Consider the following 20,917-nt stretch of genomic DNA (forward strand, 5'->3'; position numbering starts at 1 on the left):
TTTCCCGAGCCTTTTACGTACGTTCCTTCAATAACACTTTTGCCGGTTTTTTTTAGGGGGGGGGGGATTAGTGGGAATTGAACCACTGCACGACATTCCCAGCCTTATTTTTTTGTTTGTTTGTTTTGTTTTGTTTGAGACAGGGCCTCCCTATGTTGCTAAGGCTGTCCTTGAACTTATGATCCTCCTGCCTCAGCTTCCTGAGTAGCTGTGATTACAGGCATGCATCACCATGCCCAGCTCAACAGACATTTTTAAAGAGTTGAGGCCAGTTATTTTGTAGAATGTTCAGTAATTGGGATTGTCTTAATATCTTCTCACAATAAGATTCATGTTAAAAATCTATTAGCAAGCCAAGCATGGTGGTGCACACCTGTAATCCTAGCTGCTCAGAAAGCTGGCCCACAAGTTCGAGTCCAGCCTGGGCAATTTAGCAAGACCCTGTCTCAAAAAAAAAAATTAATAAAAATAGTAAAATCTAAGAAATCTTGCACATGACATCAAAAGGCAATGTCATGCAGGGCAGTCACATATACACCTATAATCTCAACAGCTCCCAACAGGCAGGATGATCACAAATTCAAGACTAGCCTGGGCAACTTAGTGAGACCTTGTCTCAAAATAGAAAGGGCAAGCTGGGCATAGTAGTACACACCTGTAGTCCCAGCAGCTCAGGAGGCTGAGACAGGATTTATTTTCCCTTTGTTATTAGTAGAGGGTGAAACTTTTGAGACTATGAATATCCTGTCAGCCTTTCACTTGGTTTTAGCATCCATTTGTGGTTCTTACTTGATTCATATTAGTAGTTTGAAAAGTGGCAAACTTTCTAGTTCTACTTTCTTCTATACTTCTTAACCTTCTTCTGGAAAAAGGGCTCCCTTTAAAAACTTCTACTGTGCACTCAGGACTTTTTTTAAAATTCAGTGTGTTGAAATAATTCATTTTTTGGCATCCTTTTTTCTGATCACATTGTCCAAAATTTGGCCAATAAGAACCTCCTTTAAGTTGCTTTTGACAGGTCTCCATCATCTTTTTATCTTTGTTTTATTTATATTATGTGGTGCTGAGGATCAAACCCAGTGCCTCACACATGCAAGGCAAGCTCTCAACCACTAAGCCACAACCCCAGCCCCTCCCCATTAATTTTAAACATTCCCTTTCTCACAAAAGGTGTTCCAGGTTACCTTGCCTTGGTCTCAGAACGTCTTTCTCAAAAAAAAAAAAAAAAATTGATTGCTTTTAGTGGAGAATGTGTATGGAAGCTAGGATTTAAATTATGATTGCTACTAGAGTGTCTCTGCTTTTAGACCCTGTCAGTAAATTACATAATTTTATAAATTTATTATACATGTTCATACTGACACCTCAATTTCCACTTTAGTATCCCCTCAACACCCAGAGGGGTCTCCCCACTGTAGGAGAGATCCTGTCTCAAAAATGTCTTGTGTATTAATTTGAAATATCTAAAATGTAATTTCATGTAGGCTTATAGTTTAAATCAAAAGGAAAAAGATAAAAAGAATGCAATTTTTTTTAATATGTAAAAAAAAAAAAAAAAAAAATTCTTGATGATCAGAGTAAACCAATACAGGACCTTTTGGAAATGGGGTTGCCGTAGTAATCTACATAGCCTTTTGACTTGTCTTCCAGTAACTAGGCAACAGGAATTTACCTAATATTGGACTTCATTTTTTTAATCAGAGAGAGATAAAAAGCAGTATAGTTTCACTGATTTCTTCCCTCTTGCAGAGCACCTACGGAGTTCAGTGATTGATCGAAAAGACTTAATAATCAAAAGGATTAAGCCCAAGCCCCAACAAGGAGATGACATCACAGTGGTGGATGTGGAGAAGCAGATTGAGGCCTTCCGCAGCCGCTTAATCCAGATGCTGGGGGAGCCTCTGGTCCCTCAACTGCAAGACAAAGTGCACTTGTTGAAGCTTCTGCTCTTCTATGCTGCGGACTTGAACCCTGACACAGAGCCTACTCCGAAGCACTAGAGCAGCCCTAAGGGCCTTCTAAGCACTGAGCACCAAGAATACCTCTTGAACTTGTCTTCAACTACTTAAAAGCTCCGAAAGTATGAACAGTAGTAAAAATCTCGCAGGACCAAACCTATCTATTTATCTGTAGGCTGTAGTCACTTTCTGACTCTTTAGCATCTCTCTCTTTTTTTGATAATCCTATCCTGGCCTATTCTCAAATATGGCTTAAATATACAAGGTGTATATATTTTTTAATAAATTATTTATCTATACTTTTTTTGAAACAGGTAACACTATATGCACTCTGTTTAACATTTCCATTCAAGATGTGAGAGAGAAGAATCCCTCTGATGAACAAACTGTATGTCAGTATTATTCAAGTAACTGAGAGCCTGTTTCTGGAAAAACATTTGTTTTTCCTAACATTCTCTATTAGACCTTTTATATTGCCTATGAATTTGACTTTGTGGCCAGTCTATTAAGATCTAATGTAACAAAAGGGGACAAAGAAACAAAAGGATAGTGTGTTATAAAACATTTGATGTTAAAAAGATACAATAAAAAGGCAATGGTTTTTCAAAATACCAAGTTTACCATGCTTAGGTTCCATGACTGGGTAGGCAGAATGGCTATTGTTAACAGGACAGAAAGATATCCACATTTGAGAAAACAATAAGGATCTTTATTGTCCAAACAAAAGATCATAACAGAGAAGACAAATAAATTAGTTGTTCTGACAATTTTAGACTTAAAGGCTTCTCTATAAGAAGGTCAGCTTCTTATGTAAACAAAAATCCTAACCAAAACAAAAACGGCAAGTATCTGAGACAGTGTTCAAGACAAATGTACAAAATGAGGAGAAATAAAAATGCAGTTTCTAAGATATGCTGCATAAAGATATGAGGCTCATTTTGGTGAAAAATGCTTTTCTTATTTTGAATATATCCATGTCCCCTCCAAAAAGTTAAGCCCTGACCTATACAAAGAAACTGAACTAATTGACACTAATTTCAAATGAATTTCATTTACTCTAAAAGTTTACCATCCTAGGGCAGGGAGTGGGGTATAGCTCAATAATGGTAGAGCACTTGCCTTGAATGTACAAGGCCCTGGATTCAATCCCCAGCACCACAAAATATATCTCAAATCAATAGACTTAATTTTCTTATTTTAGGAAGTTTAAACCAAATTGGAGTTAAACTAATCTTACTTTAATCTTTAAAGTGCAAGAAAGGATATGCAAGACTAGTGTTTTTCTGTGACATGTAAATGAGAAGCATCCTTCCAACAGCAGCAGCTCAAGAGGTACCAAGAAGCATGAAGAACTGATTACAGGACAAAGCAATCCATTAGACTGACCAAAAAGCAAGGAGACCAGTTTTAGCCTAGAAAATAGGGGTCCCTGCGAAGTGTGGCTGTTAACTGTACCCAGACCTTAAACAGGTCTTAGGTCCCCCTACCTGACATCAGCAGAGTCAAAAAGGCCAAACTTGTCAGCGGACACCTCTACACCATGGTGTGTTTATGCTGATGGTGGTAAAAAGAAGCCTAGGTTTTGGAATAGCATAAACATTTACCTAGTAAGCAATGATCAAAGTCCTGGTCTGGGGTAAATGATAAGAAAGGGTAATGAAGTCCTCCCCGCAAAATCACTGCTGAGATTTTTTTTAGTTTGACTCTAAAACACTACAAAACGGTTTCTTCCACACAAGGACAAGCTTTGCACTGATGTTTCTCAATTAATTATGTCTCCACCTCTAGCCTCAGTTTTGTTTGTTTTAATATACCATTCCTATGTCAGAGCTAAGGTAAAAGGGGGAATAAAGGACAAGAAACCCTCTAGCCCAAGTCCCTGGAATAGACACACTCTAGAAGCCAGTGGGTGTGAGCACATTCAAGTCACGCGGTTTGAGATTATGGGTCCGCGGCAGTGGTTTCTTCCCTTCTATCACTGGGACATCCATCTTGGGTGGCTTGAAGGTTGCTGGATCTTCAGCCATTCGGGTGGCCTGGGCACGGATCAGCTCCATGGGAGAGGGCTTCTGGGCGCCTTTGTAGGCCTGGATGGTAAAACCTCCTACAAAAGTAAACCAAAGAATAAATGATTGCAGAACCATAGTCCATGCCCAGAATATAGTACATCAATATGCCTGCCATATTGCTTTCTTTTTTGACAGAGCTGCCTACCAGAATCAGACTTCTGAAGGGGTCTTGGACCAAAAAGACTCCATTTATCTGATGAGTTTCTATCCTTATCTCCACTTCCAGGATCCATGGTGCTAGGACTTGGACCAGGTAAGGCTACAGAGGAACCAGAAGAAAACCAGCCTCTGGAAGAGCAAAAACAAAGCATCCTAATACATCCTTTTCCTGCACCTTCAAAAGTCATCTCCCACCAAAAGACCAGGGAATTATGAGAGAGCACTTCTCACTGTGAAACCACAGACTTAAATCCAGCTTTGAGCACCAGCTTTCCCCAAGCGTAAGCCTGCTGAGGCCTAGAAGGGTCGCAGGAAGGGCTCACCTGGGCCTCTGCTTGGGGGAAGAGTGAGGGCTGCTGCTTGGGGTAGACTGGGCTGACGCAGGCTGCTTCTCTTCCTTTGTTATCTCTCCACTCTGCAGCTTTAGTTTCTGTCCAGATGGGTAAGAAGAAAGGTTTTGTCAAAATTGAGTACAAACCAAAATAGCCATAAAATAGTTGTCTGGGCATAAACCATTTGTTTTATGTTAACTTAAGGCACAAGAAAAACACTTATGGCATAGGCAGAATGATTTTGTTTTTGCCATACTGAATGAAATTCCATCTTTCCATGCATTCATTCTATAACAGATCTCAAACATCCCTGAACTGAAAGCTTTTACTTTCAGGAAAATAATTTTCCCACATGCACACAACCAGTAAGTGGGAGAGCCAACATCCAGCTGTATTCTTGGACTTATAAACAGCACCTTGAGCTCTTCTCTCTCTACATCTCCTACCACATACAGCCCCTAAGCATTCTGACTCTCAAAAACAAGCATCAGGTTTGCTGTTCTTTAACTAAATGCTTCCTCTGAGGATCCTACCCCATTCTCCTTCCTCTCCCATCAACAGCTACTCTAGGTCCCCTCAGCACTGTAAATGTATCTCCAGCAGACTAGAAGTCTAGTGAGTAGTAGTGGGTGGGGATAAATCTACTTCACACTTCTAGAATTCTAAGTCAAGGCTCCCATAGTGCCTGTCCTCTATGCACAGTATGCCACTGCTCCATCCAAGGTACATTCTAAACAAATGATCACTCTTCAGTTTTCTCAACAAATCAATTTGTTTAAATCAACAAATAATTATAAGATGATGCTAGTTAAATCTAACATTTCAGCCATCCTCATGTTCTATTCCTACAGCCAGGATGCAGAAAATGGGCCAAACAAAGCCAATTCTACGATCACATGAGTGAATTGCTCAGATGAAGGTACTCAAGTATTAAAAACTGACAGTGTACCTCTCTGAAAGTATCTTTCTTGCCTAAAAGCTTAAACTGGCCACCAGCCCAACACTGATCCCTCCATATCACTGCTTTTTAAACAGGCTACAAAAGAGTCACATGTAATACTCATACAATGCAACCAGTCTACAGAGTCTCATATCCCTACCCACAGGCCACCAGATGCACATTATTCCCCCTTCCATATCCTGTACATCATGATCCTTCCCTCCTTTTGTTCTCTCCTATGCCCAAAAGCCATGTTTTAGTCAGCTTTTTTGCTGCTGTGACCAAAAGACCTGACAAGAACAATTAGAGGATGAAAAGTCTATTTGGGGGACTTATGAGTTCAGAGGTCTCAGTCCAGATAGCCAGCTCCATTCCTCAGGGCTTGATAAAGGAGAACATCATGGAAGAATGTGGCAGAAGGAAGTGGCTCACAAGATGATCAGAAAGCAGAGGCTCCACTTGCCAGATACAAAATATACCCCAAAGGCATGCCCCCCAATGCCAACCTCCAGCCACACCCTACCCAACTTTAGCTACCACCCAGTTAATCGCCACCACAGGATTAATTCACTGATTAGGTTAAAGAGCTTATAGCCCAATCATTTCACCTCTGAATGTTCTTCCATTGTCTCACACGTGAGCTTCTGGGGAATACTTATTATCTAATCCTTATCATTTCCTACTCAGAACCTTTTTTTTTTTTTTTTTTTTTTGGTACCGGGGATTGTAAACCCAGGGGCACTTAAAACACTGAGCCACATCCCCAACTTACCCATCCCATTTTTTATTTTTATTTGTTTGTTTTTGGTACTAGGAATTGAGCTCAGGGGTGCTTTACCTCTGAACTACATCCTCAGCCCTTTTTAATTTTTCACTTCCAGTCATGCTAGGTTGCTAATGGCTTAAGTTGCTAAGGCTGGCCTCGAACCTTCAATCCATCAGCCTCAGCCTCCTGCCCTCCTTTATTTAAGATAGGGTCTCACTAAATTACTGAGGATGGCTTTCAACTTGCAATCCTCCTGACTCAGCCTCCGAGTCACTGAGATTACAGGTGTGCACCACTGCGCCCAGCTCAGAACTCTTTAAAATAAAACTTGCAACATGATCAGACTATGACCCATCCTTGCCTACAGAAAACAGTCCAGTTTCTTAGCTGTATTTGTGTCCTTTGAGTCACCTCTGCCCTTTTCCTTCAGAGGAGAATCTAAGCCCCTTTGAGTGGCAGATTCTCAGACTACTTTGTGGAGGGGTTGAGGAGGATATAGGGAATTGGGAGACATTGATTTCATAATGTGGCTAAATATATGCCCTTGGACGCCATTCTCTCCATTTAAAAAATATAGAAAACAGTATGTACCTCAAGGCATTAATATGAAGATTAAGTGAATTTATGAGGGCCTAAATCATAAAGCACCATTCATATAAAGTGGTGTTCAAAGTCAGTTGAAACATTTTTATTCTTTAAAATGTTTAAACTGGGCATGGTGACACACTCCTGTAATCCCATCAATTTGGAGGCTGAGGCAGAAAAGGATTGCCAAGTTTGAGGCCAACCTCAGCAACTTAGCCAGACCCCATCCCAAAATTTTAAAAAGAGGACTGGGAATGTGGCTCAGCGGCTAAATACTCCTGGGTTCAATCCCTAGTACCAATAATATAAATATATTCATGAGGCTGGGGTGGTGGCTTAGCAGTAGAACACTCGCCTAGCAAATGTGAGGGGCTGGGTTCCATCCTCAGCACTACATAAAAATAAATTAATTAAATAGAATAAAATTATGTCCAACTACAACTAAAAAAATTTTTTAAATATATATATGTATACATATATGTATTCAAAGCCAGCCTCAGCAATTAGGCAAGGCACTAAGCAACTTAGCAAGACCCTGTCTCTAAATAAAATTTTAAAAGGGCTGGCGATGTGGCTAAGTGGTTAAATGCCCCTGGGTTCAATACCTGGTACCAAAATAAATAAATAAATACAGAGCATGATGCTGTTTTCCAGCTAAACTTAAGTCTATTGAGACTGCCCAATTCCCCCTCCCTCAGTCAATCCCTGGCAGAAAAATAATCCACATTTGGTTTTCAGTTCAGAGTACCCACGTATCAAGTATGTGAGATGACACTCATTTGATCCTTCTAGCCAGAAATAAACAAAACAGAGAACTCTCAATTTATAGATGAGTAAACAGACGCCACAAGGCCAAACACTCCAGAGCCTTCATCCAGGAGTGCCACCATAGATGGGACTTACCAGTTCTAAATTCCTTTACCTAGTTCCCTTTCCACCACTTTCCACAGCCACCAGCTAGCTGAGCTAGTAACTTCTAAACACGGTCATATGTCAAGCCATGAAAGATAAAGGCTTTGTTTTTTGAAAGTTCCAAAGAAACAAGCTTACGTGGAGTGCTTCTGCTACTCGGAGGTACTTGGTTTCCTCGGTGGTAAGGCCCTTGTGGGGTGTGTAGCCAGCATCTCTCAGTCCTGCCTGTTGTTCAAAACGCTGAATGCTCTCCTGTGTCTGTTCTGAGAAAAGAGAAGCAGACCATCAAGCCCATTACACAACCCATCACAAACCAACAAGAGACAACACTGACCACCCAAGGAGGAGGATTCCCCAGATAGGCATTGCAAGTGGGAATTCTGAACCTCCCATAAAAGTTCCCTTCCCTCACACCAAGCTAAAGAAGAGATTATTCCTAAAAGGACAGCTAAAGAACTTACCTTGCTCTTACTTGTACACATAACAACCTCTTTGTGTTTAGAAATTCTGCTTGGAGATGGCAGCTGACATCCAGACACAGTAAAAAAAATTCTCCAAACAAAGTTTTCTAAGAGAAACTCACCCCCTCTTCAACCATACAAAGACCTTTGCCAAAAGAAAAAGGTCATATTCAAGCCCACTGGCATCGAGGACCAGCCTGATTCAAACCACAGACAACCTGCCTTGAACTAGCAGATCTACCAAATCACAAGTTTCTTCTGTGTAAGATGGCCTGTTTACCATGCCTTGTGCAGGGAGCCCTCAACATTCTTTCAGTCTGACCTATGATTTCACAAGTCAGTCATGGGTTGGGGTTGTGGCTCAGTGGTAGAGCACTTGCCTAGCATGTGTGAGTACTGGGTTCGATTCTCAGCACCACATATAGATAAATAAAATAAAGGTCCAATGACAACTAAAAAAAAATTTGAAAAAAAAAAAAGTCTATTCCACTTTGGAATGAAAGATGGCTGAATTTTTGCTTAATCCGTACACAAGTTACCTAATAAACTCCTACATATAAGAATTTGGCAACTGTGAATCAAAGAGTCTGGATGCACTTTCTGACTTAGTCATTCCTCTCCTAAAGAAGTACTTCCATCACAAATAGAAGAAAAAAAAAATTAAAGTCTATGGCAACATCAAAAGTACCTGGCAGTATTATTGGAGGGGGGGGGGGGAAAGAATGGTATGTCTACTATATCTCCACTTATATAAAATATCCATTTTTTGGTAAATATGCCAAATAAATACAAGTGACATTAGTATACTAAAGTGTCAATAGTCTGCATGTGTTGGTAAACTGCATTTTTTTAATAAAGAAGTTGCTCTATACTAAAAAAACAATAGCTAAGCTTTCTAACACCTCTACAATATATACAGCCTGAAGCTTGCAAAATGCAAGCAGCAGTTGCTGATTCAAGTGATACATTTATGAGTGAAGAGAAGAAAACCGAAGTGAGAGTTCGAACTTTGGGTTCGTGGGTGAACTCTCCAGAAAATAATCAAGACAAACTCCTGGAGAAACAAGGGCTTCAAAAATGAGCCACCCAAGCAAGAACCTCTATGTACCTTACCACTGATAGAGGCATTACTGTTGACAAGCAGAGCTGTGTATCTAATAATTAACTTTCCAGAGCAACTAGAACAGCCCTCCTGAACAAACTTCAGTTAACTTGTAAGATATTTTTAAAAATGCAAGCTTCCTATGGCAGGTCTCACTAGGACCACCAATCACACATTCTTAAAGACTAAATATCCTTGAGGTACCACACCTGGTCCTTCTCTTCCTGGGAAATCAACTTTGAGCTGTTCAATTAAAAAGAAAATAGAAAAATGCTTCCTTATACTGCTTCTCCAGCAGAGCTTAGGACAGTAACAGCAGCGGCCCCAAAGCACTGAACCATTTAATCCTCACTTCAACCTGCCAGCTAGATTCACCATTTTACAAAACAGTCTCTATAGTTAAGTAACTTGCCCAAGATCACACTGACCAACATGAGAAATGAGAATATATCAACAAAACAACAGAAATGTACCTAAATCAACTGAGATGTTTAATGTTTGTCAAATCTTCCAACAAAATGAAGCTTCAACACTGTGGGATTCAGCAGCCAAAATATATTTGGACATGCTGAGACAGGCCTGTCTGCAGAATCATCTGCAGCTGCTTTGTAAGAGGCTGACACTCTTCCCCATCCCTGCTTCACTCTACTCTTGAGAATAAAGGGTGCTTACTTGTGATCAGAGAATTCATGATGACATGGGTAGCTTTGGCCTTCACCACCGGGACCTTGTCCGTACTGTCAGTGACCGTTGACAGGGTCATGGCAGGGGGGGATACACTGGCCTCTCCTTCCTCCTCCTGTTCAAGAGAGGTAAGGACGCACTTAAGCAGGGCAGGGGAGTCACACACCTAAACTTACTCCTTTAGGAAGAAGTTACTTAAGTATCTTAAATCTGATAAGTGAAGAAATTCCTAAAAGGAAAACCAGAATTTGAAGTTCTGAGGTCTACTACCTTTCCTGCCTATGTCTGTCCAATATACTGTAGTACTATGCCAATAAGAAAGCAGAAGAAAAAGGGTCTGGGGATATAGCTCGGGGGTAGCATGCTTGCCTAGCATGTACATCATGTGCAAGGACTGGGTTTGATCCCCAGTACAAAAAAAAAAAGAAAAAGAAAATCTGTACTGTTACAAAGTACTGAACAAGTACCAAATACCAAGCACTAGGTTAGATTAATCAGAGCATTTGCTAAGTAGTTCGTAAGCTTTGTGGAACATCAGAACCACCTGCAGAGATTCTTTAAACACACTGCTGAACCCACCCAAGGGTTTCTGATTCAGTAAGTCTAGGGCAGGACTCCAGAACTTATGTGTAGGGTTCAGGGTGTAGCTCGATGGTAAAGCTTTTGCCTAGCATGTGTGAGGCCCTGGGTTCAATCTCTAGCATCACCAAAATAAACAAATAAATAACTTATATTTCTAACAAATTTCCATGTGATGCCAAGATTTGTTTGAGGACCAGTGTTCTAAAGGTTCAAATAATGGTCTTTAAAAACTAATAAAAATCAGGCCAGACACAGAGGTGCACACCTGTAATCCCAGCAACTAGGGAGACTGAGACAGAAAGATTACAAGTTCAAGGCCAGCCTCAGCAACTTAGCGAGGCTCTAAGCAACTTATTAAGACTTTGTCTCAAAATAAAAAATAAAGGGGCAGGGGATGTGGCTCAGTGGTAAAGCACCGCCCAGTATCAAAAAACAAAACTTGGGCTGGGTTGTGGCTCAGTAGTAGAGCACTTACCTAGTACATGTAAGGCACTGGGTTTAATCCTCAGCAACACATAAAAAATAATCAAAAAGGTATTGTGTCCATCTACAACTAAAAAATATTTGGGGAAAAAAAAAAAAACTAATAAGGGCTGGGGTTGTGGCTCAGTGGTAGAGCGCTTGCCTTGAATGTGTGAGGCACTGGGTTCAATTCTCAGCACCACATAGAAATAAACAAAATAAAGTCCATTGACAACTAAAAAAATTTTAAAAAAATAAAAACCCTATGTAGCTCCTACTCTAATGTGTAAGAGCATCCACCTTTTATAATCTAAACATGTGACACCATGCCAAGTCCTAGTAAGGAGAAGAGAACTAGGTTTATTCTTTGTTCTCTGCTTCTCCAAAGGAACTGAAAAAAAGAGATGGCTCAACAGGAGGGCTGCAGAAGAGAGTACTCAAATACTGTATCACTATTACAAAACAGGATTTATACTTATTAGCTATGATCTTATTAGAGTAAAACTTGAACCTGTTTTCTTATTTGGAAGACGGATGACTCCTAATATGTAGATAATTGGGCAGATAAAGAATGCGTGTAATGAGCAGTTGTTCCAAATCGCCAGCTGTCCCAGCTGTGGCACAACTGAACACTAGAAGCCCATTCTGTGTCTTGTGAAGTAATCGTCAGCCTTTACTAATGAAAATGGTGTGCTGCTCTCAAAGGCACTCCCAACCCTGCTTATCTTCTACCCTAGTCCCTGGAGTCTATTATTTCGGCATCATCCGCAGGCTGCCAGGATCCCCTTCTCACTACTTTTTACATAGAGCATTCCCTCCTAAACAACCAATTCAGTCAAATTCCACTAGATAATTGATACAAGTAGTTTTCCCCTAAGGTATAGAGAGGTTTTCTTAGAAAGGAGCTCCCCATTATGAAATGGAAGAAGAAAAACAAACACAGCTTATTAGAAAGAAAGCATCAAATATGGCTGAACCAAGTGAAAGGCTGGAAGCCAGTAGTCATATAGCTACCATTGCCAAGCCTCTAAATCCATTTTTATTTAATCCCCATATTTCCTCTATGACAAAGTATTTCCATCTCTTAGATGGAAAACTGTGGTTTGGGGTAAAGTTGTGTGCACAGGTCTGCTTAAGCTGTATATTTCCTATCAGGCCCAGGCGATCAGATGGCTCACAATTTGATGAAACTAGCTGTAGCTATATGACCTTATCTGAGAATCTGGCAGGCCTAGTTTTTTCAAGAAACAGTATAACCTTTCCTATATTTTTGGTGTTGGCGAATCAGAGGTGAGAAGCCAGGAAGCATAGGCTTCAGAAGCACAATTGCAACAAGCATACAAAAACCTATGAGACCCAACTGCACAGAAGGGCTGTGACAGCAGAACAAGCTGCCTTAGGAAGAAGGCAGCTCTCACAGCAATAAAAAAGGCACCTGAGGCAGGAGGAAGAGCACTAAGAAAAATACAGCGTATGTTCAAGAAAGCCAATTTTCCTCCAATTACAGTATGCATAATTTGGGGGAATCTACTTTACACCAAGCCTGTTGCTAAATACTGAAGATGGAATAAAAGTTGTGTCTCCTTAATCTAAAAATATGAATTCCCAAATGCTCCAAAATCTGAAATCTTTAGAGCACTGACATGATGCCACAACTGGAAAATTCCACACCATGAAACTTTGTTTCTATTATAATATATATATAAATAAAATTACCTTCAGCCTATATGGACAGGTATATATGAAACATAAATTGTGTGTTTAGATTTGGGTCCCATCTCCAAAGTATTTCATTGCATGTACGCATATATTCCAAAATCCAAAAAATGTGAAATCTGAAACACTTCTGTTCCCAAGCATTTGGAATAAGATGCACTCAACCCATACAAACTCAGATATGGACCCTGGCCTCAAAAAGCTAATGGAGGGTGACAAAACAATATAGAGATTATGATAGGGATCATGGTACACTGCAGAGTTCAAAGGGAAAGGTAACAGTCTTATCAGGAGGAAGGAGATATCAGAAAAATATTATAAAAGAGATGTTTATGCAAAGACCTAAAGGATACTATTTGTTAGGCAAATGGAGTGTGGGGGATATGAGAACAGGATGGAGATGCTAAACATCTAAACTACAGAAACATGTGAAGCAAAGACTCAGAAGCATAAAACACCCAATTAAGTGCAAGAAATCTCAGATAACATGCATGACTGGGTCACTGGCTAGGGAAGTTGGGAAGAGGCATTTGTGAGTCTGGATTTTTAATGGGGGAAGGGGTTACAGAAGAGTCTCAGGTAGATGACACAACATTCTACTTTTAAATTAAAAAATAAAAAGATACATCAACTCCAACTAAGGCATAGAAAACACACAAGGAATAATGGCTGCCCAATTCTATGGGTACAGGAAGTCACTGGAAGGCTTCTGGAATAGAGGGAGAAAAACAAAGAGTTTAGGTTTGCCAGAAGCAGTCAGCAGGGTCAGGTACCTTGGCAAGGTGCTGATACTTGCGCTCTGGAATCACTGGCTTCCAGGGGATGCTGCCCATGTCCGATGGAGGAGGAGTCATGGGTGCAGGGTCCTCAAGGGCATCATCATAGCTGAATGCCCTACGGCACATCCCGATGGGCAGGGACATCTTGCCTAGGGGCCCACTAGGCCCAAGAGCTAAGAACAGAGATACCAGTCAAGATGGGTTTAACAGCTGAGCATACTAGCAGCTTTAAATTAATCTATAGGAAGGAAAGCTCTGAAACTTTTCATTTTTCTCTTTTTTTATAGGGCTGTGGGGGATATACTGGGTGTTAAACACAGAGCCTCACCTATGGTAGGCAAATACTCTACCACTAAGTACATTCCAGGCGTTTGTTTTTTGTTTTTTTATTGGAAGACTCTCAGTAAGTTGCCCAGGCTGGCCTCAAATCTCTGATCCTCCTGCCTTAATCTCCCAAATAGCATGTGTCACCACACACAGCTTATGAAACACTCTTATTTTGGGACAGAACAAGAATACCTTGTTCTGGAATAACAATACATTTAAGGAAAGGTAACAGAACTAATATCTTCCTTCATTCCTGACACTTTGGATTCTCCACTTAATACACTCTGTAACCCTAATCCATTTTTATATCATAAGGAACCTGAAAAACAATTTAAATTTACTGTGGCAAAGTCACAACTTCAAAGCACAGTTTAGAATTAAAACTGAATTAAACTATCTGACTTCAAAGTTTGCTTTCTTTATGCATAGAGGCCACCCTCACTGCAATGCTAAAGGCTCTCAACTCACGCAAGACTGAGGACACAAAAGACCTAGGATATGAAGTTCTTGTTCTTATTTTATAGATGAGGTAACTATGCCCTAGAGATGAAGTTATTCATCCAAGTTCATACAGGAAATGGCTAGCTGGGCCTGACCAAGGTCTGACTGTAAACTCTCTGTCTTCTCTATCTTACAAAAAAAAAAAAAAAACAGCACTGCAAGAAATACTCAAACAGTATGTTGTTTGGCATCATTTCTAGTTTCAAACTTTCTGTATGATTTAAACAGCAGCATCACAGAAACTGCTAACAATCACTCTTCCAAAACACTGCCTGCTGATCCTGCCATTCCTGTTCCCTGGAACTGACTGCTGAATGTACTATGACACAAGCGACCCACTCCAAGGGCACTCTCAGCTGTGCCAGACCAGGGAGCAAGGTTCATTTCATTTGGTTTGCTAATCCTTTCATATCGGAACTAATGTCCAGAACCTGCCTTCAAGGTGACATTTTCCTGTGGCTAAAATTACATAACCACACACTCCAAGACATCAACCTGCCTGGGTATAAGTTCTAAACCACCAAAAGTGGCTTAATTTAAACAGCAAAGAGATCAAGCAGCTACCATTTTATTACTAACAATAATAATTACTAAAGCCAGGCATTGTGGCACATGCCTATAATCCCAGCAACTTGGGAAACTAAGGCAACAGAATCTCAAGCTCAAGAACAGCCACAGCAACTTGGTGAGACCCTATCTCAAAATAAAAAATAAAAAGGGGTGGGAATGTACTTCAGTGGTACAGCATCCCCACATTCAATCCCCAGTACTGAAATAATAATTCCACAGGATTTAATAAATCCAAGAAGATTATTGATTGCCAGGGGCTGGAGACAAGAGGCAATGAGGTATGACACTAATGGGTGTAAGGTTTCTTTTGGGGGTAATGAAAACGTTCTACATTAGAATAATGCTGATCATCATACAATCTTGTGAGTATACTAAAAACCATTAAACTGTTCATTTTAAGTGGGTGAATTTTATGGCATTTACATTGCCTCAAACACACAAGCAAATAATTATTAGGCATTCACATCCCTCATCTTATCTAACCCTCATTAAGCAAATATTCTTCCCATTTTCCAGCTCAGGAAACTGAGGCACAGAGCTTAGGCTTGTCCAACATCACCCAACTACAAGTGTGAAAGAGATCTAAACCAGGGCTCACACTCCAGACCCAACATGCCACGCTCCCCACACTAAAAAACATTAGCCTAATTAGTGCAACAGTATAGCTCGGGATGCTGACAGGGAGTTGATGATAACTGCAGCAACAATGAAAGACTAACATACAAGCAGATGATGCTAAGAGACTAAAGACAGATCTAGATTAGGGGACATATGGGAAACTTTTATTAATTCAACTGATTTGGGAGCAATTTCAAAAAATCTCTAAGACTACCCAGTAGCCTTTATAAAAATAATGATGAAGTCAGATAAAACTTCTAGGAAATATATTCCCCTAAAAAGAGACAAGAAATTTTTCTGGACAGTAAATGTATATTTAGCACCAACTTTTCTTTCCTTTTAACAGGCAAAGTACAGATTTATTGAAGGTAAATGTGGAAAGAGCACCCCGCAAGATAGAGCAGAGTGGACTGAGCAAGAGCAGGAGGCTCAAGGACAGCACCAACTTTTAATTCATATTTTCAAATATTATATTTAGTCTTCTTAACAATCCTGAAAGATAAACATCACCATTTATATACTTTACTGAGAATGAGAAATTGAGTAATTCAGATTTAATTAAAAATCACCTTCTCTTCTAATACAGCAGTCAAGAAGGAATCAGTCACTTCAATAACCCAGAAATCATTGCCTTACTCAGATACAGAACACATTAAAAGGTGCTGCAAGCTGAGAATGGTGGTGCACATCTGTAATCCTAGTGACTAGGAAGGCTAAGGCAGGAGGATCAAAAGTTCAAGCCAGCCTCAGCAACTTAATGAGACCCTGTCTCAAAATTTTAAAAAGAGCTGGGGATGTATCGGCTCAGTGGTTAAGTGTTCCTGGGTTCAATCCCTAGAACAAAAAAAAAAAAAAAAAAAAAAAAGTGCTCTGCAAACATTTTCACAAATAAGCTCAACTCACCATTAAACCAGGCTAGTAGTGCCTTTTTGCCCAGTTCTCCATTCTGTCCCCAACCCTCATCCCAAAAAATTTAATCACTTTGGTACATTCTATAATACAAAAACTACACAACTGATTTCATACAAAGTAACATATCTGACATACCTTAAGTTTGGTTTGGGGAGCATACCATGGTCAATAAGGTAATATCTAAATTACATCAATCTATTAAGTCTAAATGATTGACTGATGGCAGAAAGTAACCATTAATACATGGTTTAGATTAAACTGTCTAGCTGAAAACATTAAGGGCAAAACATAATCAAAAAGAATTATGTTTACCAGGTACTTCTGGTTGTCTTGAAGCCATTGATAGACTGGGATCCAGGTTTTTTTCAATTTATAATTCGGAGCTGAGTCCCTGCCACCTAATAAAAATAACAAAGGGCATTTTCTCATATTGAACACCAAAGAACCCTTCCAAATGCTGTTCTTCTGATAGGTACACAGAGACTTACGGCTGCTAACTTGGTTGAAACACACATACAAACATGCCAATGGGAAGAGAAAAAGAATAATATCAAAGGGTGATCTTAACATCTGTGAGATGACAAAACTAAGACAATAGGTGAAAAAGACACCTACCACAGTGAAATGATGTCACCACTATGCTGACAGACAGGTATTAATGAGGAACATTGTCCAGGTGCTGCAAATTAGCAAAGCTTCCCAGGAAGAGTCCATCCAGAGATTCTAATAACAACAAACAGCCAGCATTGATACTTTTCCATACATTCACTTATTGCTCATTAGGGCCTTGCAAGAGTAATTCTATTCATTTTCATTCTGACTCACAGTAAGGGGCTAGGTACCATAGTAGGTAAATTCACTCTTTATTACTAACACCAACTAATACTTATAGCGTTTTATACAAATTTTGCTTTTAAACCTTGCAGCCATGCAAAGCAGTTATTATTTATCAAATTAGTTTCAACCCCATTTTACAGGGGAATTAAGACAAGGGCCTGAAAAAGTCAAGTTATTTGCTTTTCCACTTGCTACTGTGTCCCTGAAACCGGATAGAGTTGAGAGAGCAAACCAGTTAGTTCTTCACTAAAGAGCACCACAAAACCCAAAGTTCAACCATCTTCCCGGTCGACAGAGCATTCCCGACCCAGAGACACTCCCTTCCCCTTTCTCCGCTCCCCTGTCCCACTGCTATCGCCCTTCACGCCTCTCCTTGACGAGATACAAGACAAAGCCACCAGGATTTGAAAGGCCTAGTCTGGCCAACCGCCTTTCCCACCAAACGAGGTTAAGATTAAAGAGATTAGGGCAGAACCTGACGCTGAGGGTAGGGCAAGGCAGGGGACTGGGAGATGCTGGCGAGCCGTCGGGCGAAGCGAGGCGGGAGGGGATCCGGGACTGGGTGGGTCAGCCAGGAGAGAAGCTCAGTGTCGGGGCTCCACAGGCTCTGCCAGAGAAGCCCCATTAGAGAGGCCGTGGACGACTAGAAGGCAGAAACAGGGGCGGTCCCGCAGAGTCCAGAGCCGGGTAAGCTGTGAAGCATGGTGAGGCCGGAAGCGCGCCCCTCCCGAGGGCTAGAAGACACTTCCAAGGAGCCCCGAGGCCCGCTATTTGGTCACCTGTTATCCCGCTGTGTCCAAGCTGCCTGCGTCCCCAACTCCGGCACTAAAGAGGATCTGAAGACCCACTTCTCTCAAGAGATTGTGGCGCAGTCCAGACCCAAGCCATCGTGGGAGCGGCAGCAAATTCGACTGCTCGCACCACCGACTAAAGAGCACAAGCGGCCGTCTGAACCGGCAGCCTTGATGTTGAAGCCTTCTGAACCCGCGGAAGTTCACGCGAGATTTGACCCGGGGCGCTCAAGGTATACTGGGAGTTGTAGTCCAGGATGCGGAGGCCCCAAGTCCTTAGAAGCCCTGCAGGATAGGAGCCACAGGTCCTAAGGTGAAATCCACCCACTTCCAAGGAGAAGTCATGCTTACCCACCACTTCTCAGCGCCTGTTCAGTGCCTGGGTCCAAGAAAGGCTAAAGGAGAATGGAGACAGTATAGTAAAAACACTCTCAAATCCAAGCCCACAAGACTCAGAAAGGGCTGCCAAGTACCAGCTCTTTTCATCCTGTTTTGTTTTTTTGGGGTTTTTTTGTTTTGTTTGTTTTCTTTGTTTTCCATACAGAGGTGAAGCTGAGGTTGGAAGAGATGAGAAGTCACCTCAATTATTAAGTGAGCATATGCTTTTCCAAAAATAGTTATGTTCCCCACCGGATTTCCAGCTATGGGGTCCTTTCTATTCAGAGAAGTCTGTGTATCTCTCTCACCTTTGCAATAAACCTACTTCTTGCTTGCTTTAAAAAACAAAACAAAACAATTATGTTAGAATTATAAAGGAAGGTCAGGTGGTTCTAATATTGTTTGTCTTTTACCCTAACGAAACTTAGAGGTATTTGCTTAGATGTAGCTTCCTGTAGGAGGACATCTCTTTCCGTGAAGGTTACAGATAGACAAAGAAACAAAGTAAAAGAAGTGAAATAAATTGAAAAAAATCTTCCCAAACCTCTATCTGAGGTCCAAAGCTCGCCATCAAAGCTCATCTGTTAGCTGGGTGTGGTGGTGCTCACCTGTAATCACTGCAACTCGGGGGCTGAGATAGAAAGATTGAAAGTTTGAGGTCAGCCTCAGCAGCTTAGCCAGGCCTTAAGCAACTCAGCTAGACCCTATCTCAAAAAATAAAAAGGGTCGATAGTGCAGTTGAGTGTAAAGCACCACTGGGTGCAATCTCCAGTACCGAAAAGAAAAAAAGTCATCTCATAAAGGCAATGGGGGATGGGAGGGAGCAACTCTTATTTAAGATTTCAGCATTTGACCTTTGCCAGGCATCTGACAGGACCAACAATCTTTATTCACTCCCCCAACACACACACACACACACACACACACAATCAGGGATTGAATCCAAAGGCACTTAACCACTGAGCCACATCCCCAGCCCTTTTTATTTTTCATTTTGAGACAGGGTCTGCTAGTTGGCTTATAGCCACACTCAGTTGCTGAGGCTGGCTTTGAATTTGTGATCCTTCGCACTGCTGGGATTATGGCGTGAGCCACCTAACTTTAAATTTGATTACCAGACTAGAGCACTTATGTGCACCAGAAATTAAGGTCTTCTATAACTGTGTAATTTAGCTTGAAAATATCACAATTACACTGCACTATGGTTTTTAGGGGGTGTGCTAAAAGTCTTAATATGGAACTTTTAAATACACCATATATTTTTAACCTTTCTGATAGCAAAGTTGTCACCTTACCATTCTCCACCACACATCACATCTCATAGTCAGAAGGGAAAACACAGCTTCGCCTGACCACTCGCCCACATCTCCCAGTCTCCTGCCTTGCCCTACCCTCAGCGTCCGATTCTGCCCTAATCTCTTTAATCTTAACCTTGTTTGGTGGGAAAGGCCGTTAGTCAGACTAGGCCTTTCAAATCCTGGTGGCTTTGTCTTATATCTCATCAAGGAGAGGTGTGAAGGGCGATAGCAGTGGGACAAATCATGTCAGAGTCTCCTCAATTCTTATCCACAAATACATGAAAACTTAAGCCTTTCCAGGAAGTTACTGACTGATTAAAACAACTTTATCCCAGATTTTTATTGTACCAGTGCCTAAAGCTATTTCACGACCTTAGCTGATACTAATGTTAAGTAAAAATTACAGAAGACTATTGTTTTAATCTAAACTCCTCTGGTGGGACACAACATACCAGGTTAAAATTGAAAATGAAATTACTTTCATGCTAAAGCTCAATTCAAATGAAATTAAACTTTTTTTTTTTTTGGTAGTGGGGATTGAACCCAGGGGTACTTTACCATTGAGCTACCTCCTTCAGTCCTTTTGATTTTTGATTTTGAGACAGAGTCTCACTAAATTGCTGAAGCTTGGCCCTCCAATTCGCTGAGATTACAGGTATGCACCATCGTGCCTGGCTGAAATTAAACTGCTTCTCTGACTTTATGAGAGGTTAGGATTAGAGAGATAACCACCAGAGTTTCTAAACAAGCCAATGTCAACGGGCGTGATAACAAAGCTCCCTGGCTTAGTCTTTACACACACAAAAAGGTCACCTAAAGTAACCTATGTTAGCCCATCGGTTACTTTTCTATTTTCTGTCTCCTTGTCCCCACCTTATAAGAAAATTAATTTTGAAAAGACCAATCTGCCTTTTTGTTTCTGGTTTCTTTTTCCCTTTTTTATTTATAAAACCAAACTCTTTTGTTCTATTCATTGCAGCACTTATTCTATTCTGTGGAATGAAGTGTTGCCCAATTCTGGAATCCAAAATAAAGCCTAGCATATGTGAGGTCCTGGGTTCAAGAAAGCAGGCCAGTTGAAGTCTTTAAAATTAATTGTACCTCTTTCTCTCTTCCTTTTTCTTTTACTTTCTTCCTCTTCCTCCCTCCCTCCCTCCTTCTACCCCTCCCTCCCTCTA

General features: G+C 40.8%; 2 protein-coding genes across 11 annotated transcripts in view; one reads left to right on the plus strand and one right to left on the minus strand.

Annotated features, from left to right (window-relative positions):
- Simc1 (SUMO interacting motifs containing 1) overlaps positions 1-2,569 on the plus strand; it is a 95,617-nt gene extending 93,048 nt beyond the window's left edge. For all 3 annotated transcript variants that reach the window (XM_048792300.1, XM_015488499.2, XM_048792301.1), the window contains one exon: positions 1,750-2,569. In XM_048792300.1, the coding sequence (XP_048648257.1) occupies positions 1,750-2,000 (251 nt within the window). In that variant the 3' untranslated portion in view covers positions 2,001-2,569. The remainder of the gene's footprint in view (positions 1-1,749) is intronic.
- Positions 2,570-2,645: 76 nt separating this feature from the next.
- Kiaa1191 (KIAA1191 ortholog) lies at positions 2,646-18,226 on the minus strand. Of its 8 annotated transcripts, none has more exons than XM_048792305.1 (10): positions 18,052-18,226; positions 17,051-17,158; positions 16,924-16,928; positions 16,748-16,833; positions 13,502-13,680; positions 9,957-10,083; positions 7,860-7,984; positions 4,510-4,616; positions 4,173-4,315; positions 2,646-4,062 (listed from the first exon to the last, which is right to left on the minus strand). In XM_048792305.1, the coding sequence occupies exons 4-10, from the start codon at positions 16,773-16,775 to the stop codon at positions 3,854-3,856; spliced, it is 918 nt and encodes a 305-aa protein (XP_048648262.1). In that variant the 5' UTR covers positions 16,776-16,833; positions 16,924-16,928; positions 17,051-17,158; positions 18,052-18,226; the 3' UTR covers positions 2,646-3,853. The 8 variants fall into 8 exon arrangements, with proteins under 8 accessions (XP_048648262.1, XP_048648260.1, XP_015343986.1 ...); XM_048792303.1 differs by having other exon boundaries at positions 16,924-16,932; XM_015488500.2 differs by lacking the exon at positions 16,924-16,928.
- Between the last annotated feature and the right edge of the window lie 2,691 nt (positions 18,227-20,917).

Source organism: Marmota marmota, unplaced genomic scaffold (genome assembly GCF_001458135.2).
Source record: "Marmota marmota marmota unplaced genomic scaffold, marMar, whole genome shotgun sequence".
NCBI lineage: Eukaryota > Metazoa > Chordata > Mammalia > Rodentia > Sciuridae > Marmota > Marmota marmota.